Source organism: Diadema setosum, chromosome 5 (assembly GCF_964275005.1).
Source record: "Diadema setosum chromosome 5, eeDiaSeto1, whole genome shotgun sequence".
NCBI classification, from domain to species: Eukaryota; Metazoa; Echinodermata; class Echinoidea; order Diadematoida; family Diadematidae; genus Diadema; species Diadema setosum.
Window position 1 is genome coordinate 9721991 of NC_092689.1, and position 26288 is coordinate 9748278.

At 39.1% G+C, this 26288-nt stretch overlaps 1 protein-coding gene across 2 annotated transcripts; it reads right to left on the reverse strand.

The window, feature by feature from the left end:
- Positions 1 to 25792, reverse strand: LOC140229068 (uncharacterized). Of its 2 annotated transcripts, XM_072309328.1 has the most exons (15): positions 25426 to 25792; positions 22357 to 22449; positions 20492 to 20626; positions 19588 to 19701; positions 18770 to 18849; positions 16576 to 16681; positions 14852 to 14909; positions 13603 to 13697; positions 13002 to 13151; positions 12226 to 12388; positions 9577 to 11733; positions 8604 to 8793; positions 5796 to 6610; positions 2454 to 2485; positions 1 to 450 (listed from the first exon to the last, which is right to left on the reverse strand). In XM_072309328.1, the coding sequence occupies exons 1-15, from the start codon at positions 25579 to 25581 to the stop codon at positions 328 to 330; spliced, it is 4467 nt and encodes a 1488-aa protein (XP_072165429.1). In that variant the 5' UTR covers positions 25582 to 25792; the 3' UTR covers positions 1 to 327. The 2 variants fall into 2 exon arrangements, with proteins under 2 accessions (XP_072165429.1, XP_072165428.1); XM_072309327.1 differs by lacking the exons at positions 2454 to 2485; positions 18770 to 18849; positions 19588 to 19701; ... (1 more) ...; positions 22357 to 22449; positions 25426 to 25792 and having other exon boundaries at positions 315 to 450; positions 16576 to 16676.
- Between the last annotated feature and the right edge of the window lie 496 nt (positions 25793 to 26288).

Consider the following 26288-nt stretch of genomic DNA (forward strand, 5'->3'; position numbering starts at 1 on the left):
GGACTGACAACTTGTCAGTGCTGACTAACTTGATGAAACACCCCCCAGATGCCAATTTCACTACACCATAGGACTGGACTTATCACATCAAAACTTTGACAAATTTTGAAATACTTCATCTTTATCTTTCTTCTCTTTTCTCTTTGGAAAAAAACAATTGCATGGGAACTTAACAAAAACTTCTTGTGTTTCTCCACAAAATATCATTAACACTATTACTTGTATTAACTTTGGAGGGGAGAGGGGGGAAAAATTGACATCTCCTCTGTATGAAGCCTGTAAACCCCTCCTCAGCATCAACAGTCACATCCGCCCGGTGAGTGGGGCTCAGCCCAGATCGATGAGGTTCTCTCCCAGGTTTTTGGAGGGTAGGGCGTGTCCCCTCTCTGGCCACCTCACACCTCTCTGCTGGGGTAGAGGACTGTTAGACTTGATGCACGTCGTGGTATCCTGGTGTGTAAGGTAAAAAAAAAAAAAAAAAAATCCAAACGTGTACAAAGAACATTAATATCAATGGTTTCTCTTGTTCAACTTCTTTCTTTCTTTCTTTCTTTCTTTCTTTCTTTCCATTTTAGCATTTGTCGTTGCCTGATATTTGAAATATTGTTCAAATCTGATGAGATATTACCATGACTGCAGACTTCAGGACTCAGGTCACATCACTTTCTCTTTTTATGAGACATAAACCAACCTCAGAATGGAGAACAAATTTTTGGTATGGCTGCTGTTCCCCAGTGTTCTATTATCACAGAAATCATTGTGAATTGTCCAAATTTTAGGGCAGCCAACTATCACAAGCACCAGCTATCAAATGCACACAGTTTGTGTTTTTCAATATGACACACACAAACTGCAAAATGGTAAAATGCAATTAACAGAACTATTCATTTGCACCATCAATGGATCTCACCATTAACACACAAAAAAAAAGTAACTAATAAAATATATTTGATATAAATGTGATTAGGAAGAAAAACAATGTTAACCTGCACAAGTCAAATCATATTTACAACTTAACATTAAAACTGTGCTCAACTTTTTTAAGTGTGCTATTTACAAAACCAAATGCAGTAAAATCCCAATCATGATAACTCATCAGCTCAAATTGGATCATGTTTACTATATTTAAGTTGAAAGCACTTTTTTTCTGCATTCTGAAGCCATCTATGTAAAACATTTCCAGCAAACACACAAACAGTCAAACAGTGTGACCCATATTTCACCCCTGGTACTGCATGCCATATGAAGGTTTCCCTATCTCATCAAACAGACACTCTGCTAATCTGCTTCACTCTTTGGAAATGAAGTAAATGTACAAATGGGACTGCAAACCTTGGAACAAGTGACTGACACCCCCCCCCCCCCCTTAAAAAAAATGCAGTGGCATGCCAGTAATGTACATCCATTATTGATGTCAGTGAAGATAATCCACACAAGGTCTCAAAACAGATTTGTGGGATAAACACAAGGTATAACCATTGTAAACACGGCTTGGGAAGTTTTGGCATGTTCTAAAGTTTCTGAATGGTGCATAGCGGCAACTCTGACCACAAACTACTCGTGTATTGTGGGCTATTTGTTTGAAATCAGTTAGATGTACATCCTCATCATTATTCAATGATACCCCAGGGAAAGTTCAAGAATTGAACCACTCTGTGCCAAAATTGCACTGTCTATCAAAGAGGATGTCAAAATTTTTCAAAGTTCAGTCTGTTTCCTGAAAAAACAAACAAACAAACAAACAAATCTGTGGTCTACGGCCTAAGACACAGAGTGACCATAAATGAAATAAAGGACTTGATATCAATTGGTAACCTCTGCCTGTTCGGGGAAGAAATTTAAATGAAAGGTCACGAATCAAATCTCTTGGAATCAATTCATTCAGATCCATGTCCACAACTTTCCAGAAGAATCCATTGCTTTTGCAGATGGCATATTTTCCCCAATTAAGTTTCTGCAATGCATCACACGGTGCTTTAAGGAGAGACTTTTGAACTCAACGACCCCACAAAGATTCATCTAATTTTAGATAATGGATTAAATGAGTGTCAAATTTTTTAGATTCCCAGTTCAACTTAAAAAGTGCAAACACGTACTGATCTCAAAGTCAAATGAGTGAAATTGACAATATGTGAAAATTTCACTTTACTTTGCATGCAAAGTGAGTTAGTCATTTCAATTTTTCTCTTTTATGCTACTACCTACACAAATCATGAAAATTCCAATGCCTCTCATGCTGTGCATATACACATGATATTCAGTGGCCAAAATTTTAAGGGTTAAATCAACCTCTCTGGAAAATTGATGCATCGCAAGTTGTGCCACATGGTTGCTTTTCAGCAAAGCCTGTGACAGCGTAGCAAAAACAAGACAACCTGCCCCATCAGTAGAGCAAAGTTTAGTGATTATCAAAAACAAAAAGGAGATTGTTAGTGTCGATGAGTGATACTTACAAACCTCATAGGTCTTCCCAATGTGCTTTCGTCTGTTAGTAGTGGGAAGGCGGCGAGAGTGGCAGACAGACCGCAGAGGAAAAGGGTGCAAAGTTAGCAAAATGAATAAAACACAAAAAAGACACAATTAATAGCAAAAGGGTGCATAAACTCCAGAGAGGGGCGAAGGGAAAGACAGAAAGGGGGGGGGGGGGAGGAGAGTCACAAAAGATGATCATGATATGATCATGATAAAATCTGTTATCTTTACAATTTCTGTCCATTATTCTCTATTTGAAAGAAATCATCTCAATCAAATAGAACCAAGGACAGGAAAAACCGGAACACACACAAAAAAATGTATTATATACATGTATATGTATATGTATATATCAATATATATAATTAATATATACTGTCGGATTTAAACATTGTGAGTGCCTTGAGCACCATTGAGTGAATATGCTCTCATTATAAATGTCTATATCATGATTACCAACACAGATACATATATATATATCTGGCTATATTGACATAGTATACAAATAATGACTGCTATGAGGGGCACAGTTAAAATTATGGGCTGAGGGCATAGTTATGGTTTTCACATCACCAAGGGCCTACATAATTTTAACTGTGCCCCGAATATCAAGCTGTCATTATTTGTTTTATATACCGAAAATATAGATTCCGAAATATAGATACCGAAAATATAGATTCTAGTCTCTTTTACAGCACTCGTAATCAACGCTGATCGACAGCGCGGCGGTCGTATCATTGGTGTGTACATATGAGTGATCTATGTGTACGGGGTTGCGACTGTCTCCAAACCTATTTACAGGGCACAGTAAATCATGACGTCATTTTGATCAAAAATGGGGCACAGCTATTTTCATGACTCCACTTTTAACCAATCAGATGAGAGGAATATATATATGAGGTATATAACAATTAATCACTGAGATCTTGATAGATAAATCAAAAATGCAATACTCAGTTGGATACAGAAATAGAATCAGTGTCTGGGAAAACTTAGCATGGTTATGTATAAAAAGAGAGAAAAATGCCACAAATACTGATTATGCATCTACACCAAAAAATAAAAAGTCAATTTCATCAGACTGGAAATTGAATGGGGGGGGGGGGGGTGGACGGAGGGTCAGAGAAATCTCCATGTGCATGCATACATGTGGATGAAATAACTGATGAAATGTGTACGGTTCATTAGCCTGTGCATATAAAATCCTCAACAAGTACATGCTAAATTAGTCTTAGCCTGCAAAATCTCTGTATATTTCATGATATATATTGCCAACAGATGAGAGCATCACAAATGATTCTAAAGATAAAAAGAGAGAGTGAGAGAGAGAGAGAGAGAAAGAGAGACAGAGTGACAGAAAGGGAGTGATAACATATCACTCCCTCCCTGTATCATGCATGAAGATCACACAAAAGAATAAATACAGTGTATTCTGCATCAAGGTCAAAACGAGCATCGAGTGCAGTACCCTAGGGATCGATAACTGTCATTATGATGCTGCCCCTCTTTGGCAAAAAGGACATAAGTGCCTATAATGTCATTTTTTACACACAATCACTCTGCATCTTTCATTGCCATTAACTTCCGTGCAATGTTACAACATTTTGCCAGGCTATCTCTCTCATTTACGGTGAGCGATTGTGCTCAAAGCATTGCAGCTACTGAGGGCATGCAAGGTCAAGTCCAAAACTGTTAATTTTGATGATTCGATTCTTACTTCCTTTTGCCGTAATAGGGGAGGAGAGACACAAGCATTGAATTGGCACGACTGCCTGCATGCACAATGCATGCATTGCAAAATGAAATGGTCACTGTGTTCTACGGCACTGAATTAAATGCACACCGATTATTTAACATAGCAAATTAAAAAGCGCTGAAAAGATATAATGGGACTGCAAACATTCACACTACAATGTTGATGCTAAAAATAGTATGCATGCAACACAAATGTGAAAAAAATAAAAGAATAAAAATCCGCACAATACTAAATGGATCTTTCTTTTCTCATTCAAGGTCAAACTGAACAACAGAGTTTCTTAATGAGTTTCCATCGGGAATACTCGATATTTGCCCATCCACTCAGCAATGAATTATGCCGTATACCCACGCAAATTTAAAAGGATTGATTTGACAATTATGTACATTATAAGGGACAAGCAAGGACAGAAGGAAACAGAAAGAAATACAGACACACACACTCACACACAAACACAGGTGCATTAATATTCAAAAAGGGAGAAAAAAGTTGTTCTGCATTCCAGGTCTAATATTTACCTGCCATCTGTATCCAAGTTGCGGAGAAAATAGTGGATATGAGTAGGATATGATGAGTTAGGATTATCAGTGGATCGAAATGAAGTGTGAGATACAGGTGAAAATTACGATGAAATGAATCATGGATGGATGAATTTTGCATGTGGGCAGCTGCTGCATAATAAAAGATTATTCTCACATGCTCCAGTTAGTCCATGTACATGTAAATTGTGAAATTCATCTATGCATGACTGCTCCTTAAACTCTGCTTTTAGCCAACTCCTGATTGTAAAAATGCACCTTCCCCTCCCCCCCCCCCTTGTCCCCACCCTTACAGTCTTTGGGAAGTTTTGAGCAGTCTGTATAGAACAGGTACTACATTATCCTGTAAGAGTGTCACTAGCAGTCATATAGCACCCATCTATATAGTACACATCTCCTGAAGTGTTGTCTGTTTCATAATTTGTTAATGAGTTTTTGCATTTTACTTCAATTTTTTTTTTTTTTTTTACAAATGTACTACTATACAATTAGCCAGTATGTGTTCTAATATTCCTATTGTTTAGAGACAGATAACATTATTTGAATACAGGTGACCACCATTCAATGTCATGGGGTGGCTCTGAAAATGGATCCAAAAACTGTAATAGATTGCAGGTAGATAAAATGCATACTTAAAACCAGAAAGAGTCTGCTGCTATTTACACTATCATCTGCCATAATTTCAACTGAATGTGAGATGAACATAATAAGTCATCTGGCTGCCCCAAGTAAAGAAAACAATAACCTACGAAGTAATCTTCACATAATTTAATCTTATAACTGATGCATGATGAAGATTAGTTTTCTGAGTGTTTTGGCAGGTTATAGAGCAATGATATGCTGTTAGCTTCCAACTTAGCACAGTATGGATTGATGACTTTGATGAAATGCGGACGAGACTGAGTAAGTTACATTTGAAACTGACTTGTGTCTACAATGGAACATTATTTGCATGTGTTTAATAACAAAAATGGTTTGTAATGTTACTGAAATTCACATGGTTTCTTTCCTATGTGGAGTTAACTTACCATGACGAGGTATTTCCTGTCTCTCCACCCAGTCCAAGTTGTAAGTCCCTCTCTGAGCCTGACCACTTGCATACTGTCCATTGGTCTGAGGTGCAACTCTGCTGACTGGCATTGTCTGATAGCTTGTGGCATTGTTATTGCGGTTCCCCGCAGTGGTGTTCTGAGAAAACCCTTGGAAAGACCTGTCCGATGGCTTCGTGGAACCGAGGTACGCCGTAGGTGTCTGCGATCGGTAGCCACCCTGGTAGCGGCTGTGACCTGCGTCAGGTGGGTGCTGGGCGGAAGAAAAGCTGTGTGGTGTCATGCTTCGCCCAGACGTGACGCCCCCTATCTGTGACTGCACCCAGTCTCGGTGCACTGGCGTGGTCGCAGATGACTTTCGCAACTGTGAATGTCCCTGCGGTACAGTCTGTGATGTACTTGTGTTCACAGCAGGCACAATTCCCTGGTGCACAGGTTGGCTTGTGGCAACTCGACCATCGTACGCACCATAACTTTGTGGTGCACCTCCCGGCACACTAGTGTTCACTTGGGACACCGCTCCATGTCGCAATGTCTGACCCGAGGCAATCGTGCTTCGGTGGGGTGTCGGTGAGGATGGTACACTGCGGTACTGCTGAGGCTGATAAGCGCTCCTGCTGGTATCAACGTCGGTAGTACCACGACTCGCTTGGCTGTGCCCCTGGCCGTGTTTGGGATGTCTCTCTGCACCCTTGTCAGATTGGAGGTCAGCCACTCGCTGCTTAAGGAGCTCCAGCTCCTGCAGAGATTCATCATCCCGTCCACCCATGTCCGCTTTGCCCTCTCTCGATGTCCTGACAAATTAACCATGAAATTGAATACAGTTTATTTTGAAAATGACATCAGAATCAACAATGTTTGCAAATATCAACATGTGTTCTTTTGGTCTTTGTCCCATACATACACTTAGAACATGGTAGCTCTTTACCCTTTGCAAAAACTACAAATTAATTGAATTGGATTAAAAAGGTCTTTATTGACATCTGACTAGTGACCAACGGTTGAATTGCACAGATATACGTGTACTAAAAGACATACTTGGATATACAAGGAAAAATCATATTTCATGTACATAGTTTTGAGAATCAAAATATTAACCCTATCTGTGTCACGGGCCGATTAAATCGGCCCAAAACCTGCCATGTAAATGCTTGGGCCGATTAAATCGGCCCTATTTTGATTGACAGATTACTTCAAAGGCTATGACACTACCACTCTCTCAACTCATTTGTGATTGGCTGAAAGTGTAAGGAAACGATATCCAGTGTGCAAAAAAGCTTCCCCTCCTTCAACCAATCAGGAAAGCCTTCTCAAAGTCAAAAGAATTGTGGTGGCCCCGCCAATGTTTATTTGCATTCAGACTGCAATATATTGTGTACAGTTTTGATATAGGTTTCTTGTGTGGAGAACTTACACAAATCTGTATATGTGGGACTGTAATAAGATCGCCGTGTGCGATGAAAAGATCGTACACATGGGTCAATTTTCATCCATTTCATCTAAGTCAATATAGTAAAATATGAAGTGAAAACATTCAGGATCTATAGGGATTTCAACATCTTTGAATTCTGTGAAGGGGTATGGTTTTCGTGATATCGGCCTCATAAATGAACTGTAGAATAAATGAACACTGCACATTCAGTGCAGCAGTTGTAGCTGTTTACTCAGCACTAACAGCGGTGCAATGGGTCCCTAGTTAGCCGGGGCTAGCGGGGCAGAGTGCTAGGAGCAATAAGGGTACAGTAGCCTCCTACCCGCAGCTGGACAGTCTCGGTCTCGAAGCTTAGAAGCTGAGGTATGTTTGACTGTCGATCATTATTATCTAATAAACCGTTACTTTATGAAACTTAAGTTCAATGTAGGTTTATCATAAAGCAAATGACTACATTGATGGTTCAATTCTGTTCAATGAGGAGAGTGCAAAGGAGTCTAGCATACTCAACAGGAATGGACACTCTGAATACTGAATATTTTCAGTGACAATTTTTACACTTAGATTATCTTACCATACATGGCAATATTATAGGACAAGAATAATCTAAACTACAAGTAAAAGTCGTATAATCAATTAATATTTTCATCCTGACTAGATGTTAGCATGCTTTATCTACTTTCATGCCAACATTTCATTCATAAAACCAGAAATTGTGCGAAGTGTGTAAAATGTACGTTGTACTTGCCACACACTTTTGTTCATAAAATGAAAAGTACTAATGCTACTGACAAAATAATCACATCATCTGAAAGCTGAATAAATTCTCTACAACATTTGTATAGACCTTTTTGGGGTATAAGAGCATATTGTGTGAGAAAATGAGGTGGTAACATGTACAAGTAAGTCTGCAAAGATAATTATGTGACATAAGAGGGCGTCCTACTTAAAATGTGAGGGCGCCCTCACTCAGATTATTATGTAATATGAAAGTATAGACCATAAGCTTTCAAATGATGTATAACATGACACATTAATGTCAATAATAACAATCAGAACTGGCCAACAACAATCCCATGTCTCCGCACTGCAAAATGTCTGAACATTCTGGCTTTGTCTATGTGACAGAGATAGGGTTAAGAATTCTACACATATACAAGAAATTATATACTCAACGGAAAATAATACGTAAATGCAGCATCATTAACTGCATACAGTAATGCATATATGTACATCTTCAACATTTTGCATACTGGTATATGAATGCTTGAGGCCCTGACGACACTTGTCAAACTGTTGAAAAGAGCAAAAGACAATAGCAAATGGTATCGAACTGAGAAAAGGGTGTCTGTTACCTTGTGGGATCCGGGCTGGGCGGTGGTGGCGCCCTAGTCTTGGAGACTATCGGTTCCTGGGCACGCCTCTCTATGGTCAGCTTGCGATGGAGGGTACGTGACTTGAGAACCGTGGTGTTGTACTTTGTCTGCAGAAAGAGCCTCGTCTGATCCTTGAGGCCTTCCAGCCGAAGAGCAATCTTCAGAGTCGCTGGAAGGGGAGGGGGAGAAGGGTGAGGAAGAGGATCACAAGACAGGAAAGCCATAAGCATCGGCAATATCATAACACTGCTGATCTGTAAGGGCAAATACTCAAGGTACAACAGAACACACAGAGTTTACTATGGCAACAAAAGAAAAGTAAACATTATACATTTTGAGAAATAATGACCATACCCTCACTCATTCAAAAGAAAAAAATGTGCATGGATAATAAGATGAGACGGTTCTTGGCTCAGCTTGACCTGTTAAGGATGATTTGGTACTGAATGATCTGCATTCATTTATTTTCTATACAAAAGCAATCTACAGAATTCCCATTGAAACTAGTGAGAAACCAATAGACCAAGGTGAACAAATATCTTGAACGTATCAAATAGTGTAGCACGGTATTTTGGAACACTTAAGCAACAAACGAGTATCCACAACGGGATTGGTGTCTACATTGTATATGACAAAGTATGATAAAAACAAAGTTCTCACAGGCATACAGTAACCCTTCATTTCCATACCTGCCTCACACAAATTCATATCTGTATAATGCTGAAATACAACTATTCACGACTCATCAATAGAAAAGAGCGATATATGTGCAACATGCAATATATGTGTGACATTGCAAAGTTTTGTTGTTGTTGTTTTTTTTGGGGGGGATTATGTAACATTCATTTCTTTGTCAAAGGAAATGGTAAGAACATAATTCTACACCGATCATAAACTAACAGACTGAAGTTTCAAATAACCGAGATGTTAATGTGTTAAAGGAAACACTTACATGCAGCAGCAGTGCAGAGTGACAGAGCCATGGCTAGATCCTGTTCCTCCTCTGCTTTGCGAGAATTTAGTAACTGCTCCTCAACACCCTTGACCATCTCGATGGCCACAGCCTCCGATGTTTGGGTAGATGATCTTGACACATGGGACCCAATGGTTGGTTGTGAGTGGGTGTCTGCCAGTGAAGTTTTGGCTGTTGGTATGTGATGACTGAGTGCAGCCGTTTGGTGGACGTGACCGTGGGGAGGATAGACAGAGGAACTACTGAAGGAGGTAGCGCTGCTAGTTGATGGGGCGACAGAGGACGGGGTGTGGTCAGAGAGGGGTGCATCCAGAGAGTAGACGCTCCCCGAGGACGCGCTGGAGCGGTCGCGACTCCTGTAGCCGGAATCTCTACTGCCGACGGAGTCGATGTCCAAGCCATGAGTGACAGCAACCTCTTGGGTCTGTCGTATGGTGATGCCATCGTGGTGCAATACCGCAGAAGGCTTGCCCTCATTGGAGTGCTGCCTGTGGAGCTGTGGGACACCTGTGGGCTGCTGCATGGCTGGAGAGGTGTAGCCAGTGTGTATCCCAACAGTGCTACTGTCCCTTGGTCTGCCACCATCCGCTGTACCAAAGTTTTGCTTGCTGCTTGCGATGAAATGGTTGACCTGTTTCTTACCCGGTAGCGTGAGGAAGCCATTCTGGATGTTGTATTTGGCCCTGGACTGCTTCTCATCCACCTTTCGATCAGCCACAGATGAGGACCTGACCAGCGGTATGTGATTTTGCTGAGGCTGCTGCTTTTCGGCTGCCGAGGATTCTTGGTTGCGAATGGCTGCAGCAAGAATTCCCCCCGGAGCGATTTGCTTGTCTGACTGCAACGAGTTGGACCTCTTCATTGAAGGAGACATCTGGATTGGGTCTGAATTCAAGTGCTTCCTCCCTTGCAGCATATCATGGCTTCGCATTTGATACTGCAAATCGGGCACGCTGGAAAATCTGGGACCCTGATCGTTGGCAAAGCTGCTGTTGAGGGGGTCAAGTCCACAGCCTGTATAGGAAGCATCCTTCAAGTCTGGCACACTGCTGTGAGACTCTTGGTGCCTGGTTAGGGGTTTGATTGTGAGGGAATTAGTTCTCTGTACAAAGGTATCCCCGTTGATGGGTTCCCTGACACTACCACTCCAAGAGCCTTGTCTGACAATCGATGCTTTTGACGTTGGTTGAGTGGTGGATTCTCTTTCAGAGGACTTGGGGAGAGGGTTGCTGCGATTCTCCCGCACATTAAACTCCTGTAATGGTTTGATGTCCAATTGCTTTGTCCTCACATTTTCTGGATTATTTTCAATTTCTGTTGAGAAGTTACCCCATGGCTCGAAGGTGAGACTTGGTTGCCCAGGACCGGAGGGGTGAACGTCACATCCTGTCACCACACCAGTCTTAGCATTGTACACTGCGCCCTCCTCGGCAACAATATTCCTGGAGTTCAGCACAGTTGACGATTGTGCCGAGGATGGCCGTTTGACCGCCTGGGGTGACATGGGAACTTTAGGGCTGCGATCTGCAGGCAGGTTTCTGGAAGAGGAGGGTCTCCCGGAAGGAAGAGGAGCTGTCGGACCTCTAGACTCCTGCAACCTGTCATTGCTGATCTCAGAGGAGACCCTGTGGCCTTGGCCGACAATGTGGCTGGATCGAGCCAGCGAAGTTGTATATCGTCCTGACTCCAGCTTCTCGTCTGCATCATGCCCATCGAGAGCAAACTGAGAGACAGAATAAATGCCAGGTTTGGTTTTACCCATGGGGACGTAGGCCAGGGCATCTTGTCCAATTTCCACCACTGAGTTTGGGATCCAGCTCGCCCGACTGGCGCTGGCCACTGCCCCATCCTCATCGATCTGCCAGTCCTGATTGAGTTTTGCAGAGTCTTTCCTAGGACCTCCCTTCGATGGCTTCCCGGGCTCGGACGTGGCCTGAAACTCCGGCACTCCCCCTACAGCCCTGTAGACCAGAGTATTCTGGGAGTCACCAGAACTGACACTCTGACCACTCGCATTGCTGCTGGTGCTGTTTCCATGGTGATGGTTGATAGTGCATGGCTCATCAGGATTTATCAGGGTGTCTACTTTGGTGGACAGGGATTCCTGAGGTTTCTTTAATACTCTGCCAGGCACTTCTGAAAACACAAAATAATAGTATTTTATATTACTGATAATTATCACACATTCATGCAACTTTCCCTTCTCATTCAAAGGAAAGAAAATAAAGGATATCACAGAAATTTCCTGCTGGAGCATTATCTAACCTTTAAGACAAATTGACAACTTTGTTCAAAATAGAATACTATATACATGATGCTCACAATTGACTTACAGCTCAGATATTATATCAATATACCACTTGGAAGCATGCATTCTTTTATCCAAATCTATTCAATTCCAATTAAATTAATTCTTAAATGGACTGAAGTGACAAATCTTAAGATGTCATAAATGTAAATCAGTCAATGTCAAGACCTTTAATGATACAGGCATCACAGAATGTTAAAAAGTGACAACTCCAAAGAAAAAAGAAATAAATGATAAAGATGTCACAAGCAAATTAGGCCCATATCTTCAGATAGATGACACGTAAATTTATCTCTAAGACAGGAAGTCTCATCACAAACCATTTTCCTTGTCCTCCTTGTCGTAGCCTTTGAGCATTGTGACGCGCTTCGGAGCCGTGGCAGTGGACACCCTCTTGCCATCCGGGTAGGAGTAGAGCAGGAGGAGAGGCTGGAAGTGTCCCCGTCTACACCTGTCCACCACGTCAGACCAGTTGGGGCCAACCTTGTTTGTTATCAGAACATGAGGATGACTGTCTGGTGAAATCACCACATTAACAACTCATTCTTTGCCTACACTCTGATGCTGATTTAAATTCTTACAACCAAAAATCTTGTTACTCTCCCAAAACCAATTGGTTTGTGCAACCCACATAAAAATCCTGTATCTTTCATCTTCATCTTGTAATTATTTTCATAAGTTGGTAAATATGAAGAGATAAAGAAGTTTTATCCAATCTTTGGAAAAAAGAAAATCACAATTTCCTTTTCATCTTTGGCAAGTAGATTTTATGGAAACAGTGATATATTTTTGGCTCTAACATTTCCATTCATAAGAGATACCTTGATACCTTGAAAGCGAACAGGTGGAAGAATGCTTGAAATACAATTTCTGTTTGATTGGCCCTTTTAACAGCAAAAAACCATGATAACCTATAAAGTGAATATGTACACTCAGGACTTCTTAAAGTAGATCTTGAAAAATAAACTTTGGACATTGACTCTCAACGTATTTCATGCATACAATGCTCACTCAAAGTGAAATCATAACACAGACCATGAATTGTGTTTCATTCTGTCCACAAAATCTAAATTCCTACACATTATCGTAACTGTACCTGCTTGACGACTGCATCGTCAAAGTAGACCCAGTAACGGAGGTTGGTGTTGTAGAAGAAAGTGGTGTAGTGTCGGCCATAATACGTCACAATGCCAACAAGGAAGAGGCTGTTGGCTTTGGCTCTGTCATCGACAGCGTCGTCAAAAAGCTGAAAAAGAAGCAGAAACTCAGAATTATGCACATGAAGTGAAACATTTTCTCAGCAGCATTTAAAAAAAAAAAAAAGAGAGAGAAATACCTACAAGGCTGACAAAACCAACTAGGAAGAGAGCCAGCATTAAAAGTCTCCTTGTCCTGTTACTACAACTCTTACACTTGGTAGGACCTTCAGGAAAATAAAATTCAAAGGTTGGCGGAAGATAAGTCACAGGGCACCCCTTCCATCTAATCCGATCGACAGACAGGCGGAAGCTCAATTAGTTAGGGCGCCGCTCTTGGAAATGAAATTTCAATTTGCATGATCATGCTGATTTTTGCCAAGATGAGGGGTGACGTCATTTTTGACACAAGCTAAAAAGCATTCGTCACATCATGGAAAATAGTAGATGTTGTTTCACAACCATTGCTGCCTCTCGCACACACAGCACACCCTAACTTACCTCCCGGAGGAGAATGGTTGTGCCCAGGTTGCATATAACATCAGAAATGTGTTCCACATCTGGCTTGTCTGAGTCCCAAATCAGGCCAATGCTCACTGGCAAAGGGTGAAAAAAAAGAAGAAAAGAAAGAGATTCATATGCATCAAGAAAATCTGTGTTGATGTAAGGTCTGGTGTGTAGATGTGTGTGTGTGTGTGTACTCAGAAATATGTGCATGAAACACTCTAAATGCTCTTCAGGTGTGTCCCAGTTCTATGTCAGACAACTGGTGGCAGTAATCACTGGCCCAGCAACATGAATCTAGTCAAAATAAACTATGACTACTGTCAAGCTTTGCCACATGTTTAAGATTGCAGTATTTCTTCTTTTTTTTTTTCACATCCTCCAAATTTGGTTACCTGTGATACTACAAAATCTGGATCCAATAAGGAAGCTTGCAATACTGTGTTTTACGGTCTGATTGACATGAAAGGGTATCAAACACAAGCAGTGGAAGTCTATTCGGACATGGCAAAATCTATAATCTAAAATAACATTGCATCTATCATTTAAAACAAAATCTTTAAAAAAATTCTTTACAAGTTCAATTAAAAAAAAGACTATTTATCCATGGTATGACATGAATACAGTGATATCAGGAGATTAATATTTTAAACATGAAAAATTAATATAACCTGAGGGCATTTCATGAAGCATTTTGTCAGATATTTTTTCTGACAAACTGTTATAACCTACTGAAATCCTTGCATCTGGCTGGCTGAGAGCAAATAAGTCCCACAACTTTGTCAGACAAGACACTTCATGCAATGCTCCCCAGAAGACACTTCAGAAAAAAACATTATCACAATGAATCCACTGGGAATTGATGGACTGGCTTAAACTGCATTCACAACTTGTGACAGCAATGTGAATGCAGTGAAAATATAGGCTAATCTACATCTGATTGGCAAATATATCAGCAACAGAAAAATCTAATCAACTCTTCAGTTTATGACCTATTTGATAGCACAGGGAACTTTGTACTCCATATACAAAGTATGACTCTATTCAATAAAACTATAATCCGTCTGGAAGAGCAATATCAGATATCATATACTGCCACTGATGACATTCAGGCTGTGGTTCTCTGAATACAGTTTGTCTCACAGCACCCATGCATTTCAGCACCAGTTAGTGCAGTCAACAAAATGATGGTAAAATGTATATTGGCGTGCTTCCAGCGAAAGATTTTGAGCATCTCTTCACTTACAAACATCGGGACAGTTCATGAGTATTCTCCTGATCTTGATCTGGCGGCCACAAGAGCTCTGTCAACAAAAGCAAAGGAATAGTGATGCATTTTTTTTCCACTGAGCTACAGTATATGAAGCACATTGCAACTATCAAAACAATGACTCATAGTCATAAAAAATATGACTAATTACTAAACTATGACTGAGTAATATTCAAACAAGATTTTGACATCACCTGTAGAATTCAAGCAGTACAAAATGGGAACAAAACTCTACCAATTATATCTCATTATCTTGACACCATACTAGTATGCAAGTGAACTACATGTAAAATTTATGATCATTATCTTATCCCTATTCTAACTGGGCTATTTGAGACCAAGTTTTCCCGGGGGGGGGTCAATTTGACCCCCCCCCCCCCCTTCACATCTCGGCCGCCGATCGTGCGATCGCCGCAAAATTTTGCCTAAACATAGAGCCGCATGTCAACTACAAGATTACATGGTCATACAAAAGAAAAATTTTGATTTTCTATTTTTTGTAAATTAATTAAGCAAATTTATGCATGAAATCATATTTTCACCTATAACTCCCTTAAAACGACTGAATGATTGCTAAATTTTTGTGTAAGAGTTCCTCAAGACACATTGAACAATTTTCTTGTTAAAAAATAGCACAATCAAAATCAGTTTCTTTTGTTTTTTATTGTTTTGTTGATTTCTTATGTATTTCATTGTTTTTGACCTTTTGTTTTCTATTGTTTTTTGGCCAAAATTTGTTGCAGGCACTTTTTCAAGCTTATCTACATTAAAACTGATTAATTTCAATGGTTAAAAGTTGAAATAATCTAATTTATATCAATTTAACAAAAAAACACAATTTGCATTGGATCTGCACACGATATCATGAATTTGAGCCATTTTCGGGTTGACATGCATACGCAAAACATTACGTAACTTCAGAACGGTGTACCCGGACATTGCAAATTTGATCTCAAAATATGCGGGAGACTTCAAAGAAAAAAGTCATGAACTGACGTGGCAAAATCTTTGTGCGTTGCGGAATCGCGGCACAAAATGTTGAGGGGGGGTCAAAGTGACCCCCCCAGTTAGAATAGGGTTAACTGTCTCCTCTTTATGAATTATTCTGACTTGTAAATCATTGCAGTCATTGAGTATTAACATTGAGTATTATCGTAATGATTAATATTCTTTAAGTTCCTTTGTGGAGATATTCTTTATGAACTCCCTCGAGGAGATATTCATTATGAGCGCCCTTGTGGAGACATCCATTATGAGCTCCCAATATATTACATAAAAATGTAAATAATAATGTTTGAATTATTTAAAGTTTATTGTGGCCTGATTTGATTGTAAGTACTATGCAGCACAAATTATTTTTTAACAGGGTCCCATTTCTTTTTTTTTTTCTTTTCCTAACACAACAACAGCATAAAGGAGATGGATGGACCATTATGATACCCTCACTCACACAGACAAACTAACAATGCTCACCAACCTATCTATTTCAGTTATATTCATTTCATTTTCAGACAGAAACAGCAGACATTTTACAATGTACATTAAAAATAGGTGATGACAGGAAAGAACAGAAAATTGACTAGTGCCTGGGGATTAGAGTAAATAGAGTATATCTTAGAAATCTACTGAACGAACAGCTTTATGCAAAGAGCTACAAAGAATTCATTGAAATGCGACAGACTGACACATCATATACTCACGGGACAATCTCTGAGGTCTCCAATGGCGCCAGCCTTGCGCAAGAGATCCCCAAAGTGGTCTGTGTTCGGCCAGCGCCTGCTGTCTCGCATGCTGTGAGCCTCCGCACTGTTACAAGGGGACAATCACAATCAACAAAAGAATCTCGTATGAATTTTGTATTGTTGTCCCTTTAAGAACCTCTTCACATTGTTAGAAAAACTGCATATTCATAGTGATTACATTGTAATTAATGTGAAATAGTGCGAAGTTATAATTTGGCTAATAACATGTCAACCGATATTCCATTTTGTAAAAATATGTGAAATTAGTCAAATTGCATGACAATAAGATTATTTCTTTTATCTTCTTGATGTATTACTATCAAACAACAGCATACAAGTTCATTATGCATTTCTTTTTTATGAACATGATAATCAAATTTAGTACAGCTAAGGATATGTGTGTAAAATTTGTGCATGAACATTGCAAGATATTATATGCGCATCTACAGGATTGATTGAATTATTCCCACCATTTACTATTTTGCAGGATAAAGCTTTAATGACATCAATGAAGAAAAGTGCAATCGTAAGTAAGGAAGGAAAATAACACGGAGAAAATGAAAGTAAGGAAATAACTGGCACCATAACAGGAGAGTTCAAGTTACATGCCAACATCAGATGCCATGTATGGACCTGTAATGAGCACAGTCAGGCTCACATGGTGTGTCAAATAAATGGCTAGCAACATTTAAGCAATGCAGCTGGTTGTTGAAATACATTCATGCGGATCTGATACTATCAATCGGGTTCATGATCATTTTAAAGATATATATACACAGTGGTGTATATTGCATGTGACACTGCAAAGTATCTATTGAAGGACAAACAAACAAGCAGTAAATCTCAGAGAATAATTTTCCGTTCGTCTTTACAGCTGGCTGTGTACAAAAAACAGCTCAATGCACATCACTGACTGTGATGCCAGCAGACAGCACATGAAATCCAATCAATCACTCCATTCCGAAATTTGCGTGGCACCAATTCCACAAACACGCCTGTGGCGCATAAACGATCGGATGGGGAGAACCAATATCAGAATCACTTCAGGCAGCTCAGATTTATGAGAGAAGGTTTGTGAATCACTCCCAATTTCTTTAACAGTATTTCAGGTTTTCTTCTCCCTCCTTTTTTTATCTTTGTCTCGGCAAAATCTAATGAAAAAAAAATATATATACATATATTAATATAACCATGGTTCAAGGACTTCCAAAAGTACAAAATGACAGACTGGAAGCTACTGCCCGTGAACCAATGATGAAATATTTAGCTATCATTTTTTTTTTCTCTATTTTTGAAATCATATGTTCTATAGTCTTTCCTTTTCTTCAGCTAGCAGAGACATATACATTATGTACACTATCCTATGTGCTTCACTTAGTTTTGTTAAAGGGATCGTATAGTTTTGGTTGAGACCTTATTTCAGGTTTCTAACATTTTTTGGTGAGATAATGAGAAACCTCTTATGAAATATAAAAGAGCATGTAATTCCATGAGGAATTCAAAGTTTTTTTGATGAAAATTGGTTTTGAAATGGCTGAGATATCCAAAACAGAGCGATTCTAATAAGTGTGGGACCCACACTTTATTCCGATCGCTTTGTTTTACTTTGTTTTTGGATGTTCTAGTCGTTCCAAACCCGATTTTCATCAAATAAACTCTTAATTCTGAATTCCTCTTAAAATGGTATGCTCTGTACTATTTCATAAGTGTGTTCTTGGTATCTCGGAAAAGGGTAAAAGTCCAATTCTCATCTCCACCAATACTGTACCATCCCTGTAATCACAAAAAACACAAAATCACAACAACAAAAACTTACAAAAGTCATCCTACATACTACATGTATAAGCACTTATTGGACAGGATACTCTAAAAGGAAATGAAATCCAATCTACAACCATGTACACACATCATTCATTTTTCCCACTCTCTGGGGTTGGACAGTTCATTTCTCTGGTGGCTCTCCTCCATGCTATCCTGTCCATTGGGTCAATATGGGAAATATTAGATGCTCTTCTGTCTTCTTTGATTTGTAGTTTTTTCTACATGTATCCCTGAATATATAATACATACAAGATCCAAATACACATCGATAATATCTCTTCTAGCCCAAACTGTCTAAAAAGAAAAAAGATTCGGATATACATGTACTCACCACAGGGCCGCGCTGGAGACGTAGTGGACCATTTGGGTGAAGGGGAGGGGCTCAGAAGTGGCTCCACATCGACAGACATTCTGTATATAATGGAGGGGGGGGGGGGGAGGAATCAACAAACGAGTGAGAAGATGGAGCTGCCAGCAGACAGAGATTGGTCAGGTTGGTTTTAGACATTAAACCATATTGTAGGTCAGTACATGGAATTTTCATAATATGTGATCTTGTGTGCTTTGTCAAAGGAGGAATTTATCCCCAAACATTCCGCCTACCTTCATTTTCCTAGCATATAGAAAGAGCACTTGCCTTCCCATTACAACCTTCAGAGGGCAGGGAGAACAATATTACCCTTAACACATGTCAGTAACCGATCAAGGGACTGCTTATTGAAGAAAAAAAAAAAGTTGTTGAAGTATTTGTATTTTCTTATGCCATTCCATTAGTGTGATATCACAAATTGGTGCAGCCAACTTATCCAGTAATAACGAAACATGGATTAAGCCAAACCTGTCAAAATGTAAAACTTTTAAAAGGAATGCTACCTGGATACTCCTAGAATGACATCATTGGCATTTAACCTGTATCTTGCCTTTCACATATCAATGCACTAATGGAATGTTTGTTCATTCTCTTCATTGCCTTTTTTTCCAATCCACTTGTACAGAGGTAAAATGAATGGTGTCAGACCGGCAGTTCTGACCACGTTTGGTTATACTTCAGGGTGAAAGCACTCTGTATGGTCATTAATTTCGACCTCAAGCATTATACACAGTATAGACAACCGACAAAGAAAGGGGGCTTGTCGGTGTTGGACGTACGTGTTCGATGAGCGTCATGGCAAACTTGCGGTGAGGGATGCAGTGTTTGGCATCACACAGGTCCTCCTTGATGTTGTGGGCCAGGTGAAAGTGGATTCTCACCAGGATGTTTTCCTGCATGGAAATGGGGTGAGATACTGAGTAATACAGACATACCAGGAAAGAGAATGATGAGCAGGTGGACATATGATGAAATTGGGTTCCTTCAATGTCTCATCGCACTGAATCTAAGTATGTACATTCTGTACATACACTTTGTGCAAGTCTTTCTGAGACCCCTTTGAAATTGATGTGTCTGTGAAATTCGAATAAAAATATCACTAGAAAAAAGTGTGAGTGTGTGTGTGTGTGTGTGTATGTGTGTGTGTGTGCATGTGTGTGTCTCGATACTCTAACCAACAGACATTTGTCAATTCAGTTGTAGGCAGTGTATCATACGCATGACAATTGTAAACTTTCTTTTATTTTCATGTTTTGTTTAAACATTGAATTGACAGGAAAATCTACACAATTGCACCAATTAAGATCAATATGTGCATGAAACACAATGTTTTGAGGAATACTGGAAATGCCATCACTCACTTCAGGCACTCTTCACTTCCTGATCACGATGTTGAATTTACTTTTTGATGAAATTCAACTTGTCAAACATAAATTAAACACTTTGTCCTTCAAGTCTCCTCTATCCCTGAACTACTCAGCAAATACAATGTAGGATTTTTCAATAGGATAAATGTTCATATTGAATCTGTCAGCCAGTGAGAATTTTAGAATCTTTCAAAATTATTTTGGTCAAACATCTGCCACCCTTCTGATGGTCTCATCTCTCTACTGTACACCTTTCTGGCACTCACAAAGCAATCGCACAACACTCTGCCTACTGTTACTGCCTTCTGGCACTCACAAAGCACTCTGCCGCATCGTCCATAAGTCCCAGCTGGAAGCGGTGCTGGTCCTGGAAGGCGGTAGCGAGGGCCTTGCGGAGGGCGTCTGGCGGCAACACCATCTCCTCGCTGTGCTGTAGCTCGTTGAAGAGGGCCTTTGATCGAACAGGGCAAGATTTAAAATGCATTATTATATTCAGGGAACATTTCACTGATGATATTTGATAACACAGATATGATGAGTCACTTTTTTTTTTTTTTGCAAAGTATTGAAGGGTGACTCACACAGAAACTACACTCCTTGCTCAATTTAACACTTGACTAGAATTGAATTACATGTATGCATATGAAACAAACAACAGTAAAGTGTCCATGAATATCGGGAAGAAAAATATGACAAAATCTAATACTGTATACGCTTAATATTTCGCGAGGTTTTTATTTTTTGCGAATTTTGCGAGTCAGGTGCTATTTGCGAAGTTAAAGACACACGAAAATATTGACTCTGACACCGATGTGTATGCGACGTATGCATGTACACTTCTCTGTTCAGTACAGGACTCCATGATCACAAATGTAACCACTCGCGAACTCGTCGGGAATTCCCGATTTGCGAAAATTTAGACTCACAAAATATATGGGGTATACAGTAATAGATAAAACACACAACATTGATACATATCACTATTAATGTGCATTGTTTGCATCGGATCACTGTAGAATTGTGATAACCTAGCAACGGTTTTGACTTTTACAGAAGAGAGATCAATCAACCAGAGACATGATAGGTCTACATTGTATATCTTTAAACAATAATTTTTATAGGTGAAAACCAACAGGTGAGTTGTGTGTCAATGATGTCACTGCCTATTCAAACATACTTTAAACATGTGCTTGGTTGTTACGGTCATCACTAATGAAAACAGGTCAAACTCTGGAAATTCCACAACTTTCTTTATACTTCTTGTTCAACTTTAACAAAATGTTAAACTGCTGTTTGTTTGATATTACTGTACTCATTAGGGCAAATCTGAACATGGTGTAGCATTTTGCTGTATAGATACCATGTCAACGAGAACATAAGAAAATCTATTAAATGCATGCTTTCTCTTATCATTGGTTCAGAAATGGATAAAAGTACAGAGTACAAATGTGTAGGCAAGGGGAAATTGATATTGACTCCAGTGGTGCCTTCTACAGTGTATTAAACAGAACTGTTACAGAAATATTAGTATTGACTTTAATGACTATTTCTATGGTAGATGATTGTTTAAATCTAACATACTGATACAAGTACAATTGTATGTTGAACCAGTTGCTGTCAGCCAACCATGATGTCGGAAAAATTTAAAATATATACACATTCAAATATCATTCTTAGACCATACACCTGTACTTCCTTCACATACTGTACCCTACACAATTCATAGTTCAATGTACAGTATATTGTACATGTACAGTAAGTAATCAATAGCATTCTAAAACCTTGCTTCAAGTGGATTTGCCTAAAGTTGCTTGAGCTACATACAACTGTACCAATAACTATATGCACATGTATGCCAGGCATGAAGAAGTGCAAATTATGCAAAGAAGTAGTTAAGTAGAAATGCAGTGTACCTGTACTTGGTATTTGAGCTAAACACATTTATACATTTTAAAACATCAGTACTGTAACTCGGGTTTTCTGCATCACATCACATGTACAGCACAGCCACAACTATTATACAAGTGGTACATTTGTACATGTAGCATCCCTGAACTTTGAATCCAATGGATATGTTTGCAATTTCCTTTTTAACAGAAGACTATAACCAGCAAATGAGGAAACCCCTTATGTATCTAAACCTCACAAACAAGCAAAAGAAAGGTGATAGTGATGTTCTACCTTCAGGGCACAGAATATGCACGCCTTGCCCATGCATGCATGGCCGGTCATCTCACGAAAGCTCCTGCGGAACACATCTAAATGCCATAAAACCTGCAATGGAGAAAAAGAAATGATGAATGTTGTAAAGAAATATCATCACCAGGGAACATACTATTCATATTATTGAAGCAATCTCTTTTGGAAACTCCCTCATTGTAAAAGGTAGACTGTGGCGGTAATAGTGGCCTGTAATAGTCATCAATCATCAATGCCTCATATCATGGCATATATGGGAAAATGTGTACATCATGGGCATTGCTTTCTGGAAGCATCTTTCTTGGAATTTACTTCTGTACTACTTCATTGTCATCCTGCCCACTAATACAGCCGTACATTGTACAATAGCAGTAAACCTACAATGTAGCAAAAATTGTGGGTATTCAGGCAGTAGCTTAGCCATGCTTTGAGAGCAGTTGAATTAATGTTCGAGAACCACTGTGACAAAATGAGAATTAAGTACTTTAAAAGCAGTAAATTTTCGCGCATTTAGTCAACATGAAACTAGCGCAAAAACAAAAATGTGCTAATCCACTGATGTCTGCTTGCAATATGTGACACTATTTGATCTTTTTGATTCCGCGGAATAAAGTACACACAAAATTGATTTTACCTGACTGAGTGTGAAAAACTACTCATAATGTGAAAATTTCCACTTTTGCAGTACTTACAGTACATATCATCCCCTTTCAGACAGAACAAAAAAACAAAACATGTGATTTCTCAACTCAAATGTGATACACAGTTCATTTATGGTAAGGGAGGAAACATTTTTACGAGTTGTTTACAGTATTTCCTGAATATCACACAGATACCAAAAAATTCAGCACGCATGCAGTATTCCTCTCCATGATACTGTAACTGACAAATTCCCTCGAGGTGATGAAGCAATAGAAACCAAGCCAAATGACAAAGCCAACAAATTTAAAGCTTTTAGCTAATTCAGTTCTGATCAATTAACCCAAATAAGACAGTGTGCTCACTAATATTATACCATACATTCAAAAAGATAATTTAGCTGACAAGACAAACTGGATTTACTACAATATGTATCAACAGCAGAGTTTCTATAATAAAAAAAAGAAAAAAAAAAAAAAAACAGCTCCTCCAGTGTACATACGTGTACATTTTGTACAATGTATGTGTATCTCATGTGCTACAGACTGTACATGTATTGATAAAATTTAAATACTGTACCTCTGATAGACATGTGGAAAGTCCTTGTAGAGTAGCTGTATGTTGCAATAATTACATTGTAACATGATACATTTGGACATCATGATAATGATCACAGACCACACTGTACACCGAGTACAATCTGTACCCATGTACACTATGTACTGTTCCATACACCTGTACATCACATACGGTACTACTGACAAGACATATTTGTTTCATAGTTGTTTATGTGTGTTCAATCACAATGCTCTCAAATGTATGTTGAGCATCCTCATTACCAGTACCACGTAATCTCAACTACTGTGCAATACCATACAAGCCGTGATTTGAAATACAATCCCCATAAATTCCATTTCCTTGATTAAACTCTCAAGCTCAACTCCTTGGCTGCGATCAATCGTATTATCAGCTTAACGACTCGGAGGCAATTAGGCTACGACAACAAGCAAAAGTCTGCTTCCGGGGACTTACAAGATGTATGACATCTCGGCAAAGGCGGCTCAAATTTCTGGGATTTGCGAGCAATCACGCTGAGTGATGCACTCTTTGTGAATGAGCGCGCAATTCACATCTATAGGCTTCCAGATTTGCCAAAGAATATGACGTTTGTGACACAAAACCCTTTGGAATTGACTACACGAATGCTGATTATTTAATTGGTCACAAGCAAAAATGATAGCAATATTCAAGAAATGAGTACTTGTGTGGTGCAAACTTCAGTGAAGGAATCCTATTGCCAAATACTGTGAGCACTGGCTATTTCTCAAAGTCATTACAACCATTTGAGTTTGTTGCAACTGATTGCCAAATTGCCCTACATCGACATAAATAAGCACTGAATTGATCAGTATTTTAGTAGTAGCCATGATAAAAAAATCATGGGCGTACATAATCGAGTAGTAGAATTTCATGAATGTGAACATTTGAGTTTGATCATGATTTTGATCAAAATGTGCACATGATTTTTTTACTGCCACTGCCAAGTTTTGCTGTTATCAAAATAAAGAGTACAAGTGAAACTGTAGGATGGGCAAGAGGTGTGGATCAATTTCACTTCTTACAGTATTAAAGTAGCATTTAGCATGTCAACAAATATCTCTGCACTTCCTTACTTTTGTTTTCATACTGCACGAAGCATTGAGTCTAGTGTGATCAACAGTCATTTTCAATTCAATATTTTGTTTATTTATTGCTACTATCAAAGTATCTCCAGAGACTACTATTGATAAAGAAAAGAGTGTTTTCTGTTCCCCAGCTGCAGCTGGAATTACCATGGTAGCAACCAAATAAACTCAAATCTGATCACCATTGCAATGACATGATAAAATGGTAAATGACACTTGCTACAAGTACTGTTGCTACTGTAGATGAAGGTCTGTACACTGGGAAGTTCAGATGCATCCATGGCTGAATCTACAGGTTCGTTGTTATGCATGAGCTCATACAATAAATGTATGATAAGATCAAACTCATGCATGTAGCAAAAATTAAGCATATTTTTATTGCTAAAACTTAATTAGCATTTCCAAAATAATCTTCCCTTTTTTTTTATTTCAGTAGTGCACATTGTCTGCAGATGAAATTCACTTGTAGCTTAACTCTCTGAAAGTTTGTTGCCATTAGATTTCAATTTCTTGAAATACAAACAAAACACTTTAAAACAAATGACTGTTTGTTTCTGTAGTCATAGCTCATAAGACTCCATTCTCAGAATGAATTCTCACACATATACCAAAATTTTTACAAGTCATAAATGGCAAATTTTGTTTAAAATATTGGCAAATGCTTATTGTACATATTACTTTTCTCTTTTTCTGTGAGTGTATCCATCACAATAACTGAAGTCCATACCTGTACAGCACTGTTCAGAAAGCAGTTGTTGTCCCCGGGGGCATTCAGCAGTCCCTTGGAAAAGATAACCGATGTCGTATTCCTGGGTGTGAACATGTTCCTGACCTGGCCCGGCCGCTTGCGACTAAAATCTTTCAACCACGATGTCATGGACATGATTGCCAGACTGACTCGGGTGTTCGCTGATAAAACTGGCAATACGGTCAGAAGTCAACACTGGACTGCGGCTTTGATGCAGCACAAGAATGATGGCTTCGTGCAAAGAGTTACTATTGACACTGGACGAACTCTTCAGTTTTTCAGCAATGGGAGCTACCACATCCAAACAGTTCCTTCTTTGTGTTGGCACGTGAAGAAAGTCATGCTTTCATTTGCTGAGGTTCACTCATGAAATTGGAAGTGTGAGTGTTATAAAATTCCATAAATCAATTTTAAAAAGTGGTGCGCCTTCTTTCCTTCAGTCTCATTAGCAAGGACTAGATTGAATGTAGACCACTGTGTAGTAGTTTCAGATTACTTAAGGTGCTCCTTTTGTGAGAAAAAAAAAATAGAAATATTGGAATCACAATCTCATTTCTCCACTGCATCAACTAGGAAATGCAGTTCCACAGCTGTATGCTAAGATATTGCTTTAAACAGTATTGCCGCTCTGGTTTTCTCTCTGTCAAACAAAGTGCAGCTCAATGATTGTTTCTTCAAAATGTGCACCTCTTATCCTTAGCCGCTTATCATACTCTTCTTTCCAGCTCACACCGATTCTCTACAAAAACAACTTTTTTTTGGGGGGGGGGGGGAAATGGTAAGCCAACAATTACTGGTGCATTCATAGTAAGAGTATAAGCCGATTTTAAGCTGATGGCTTT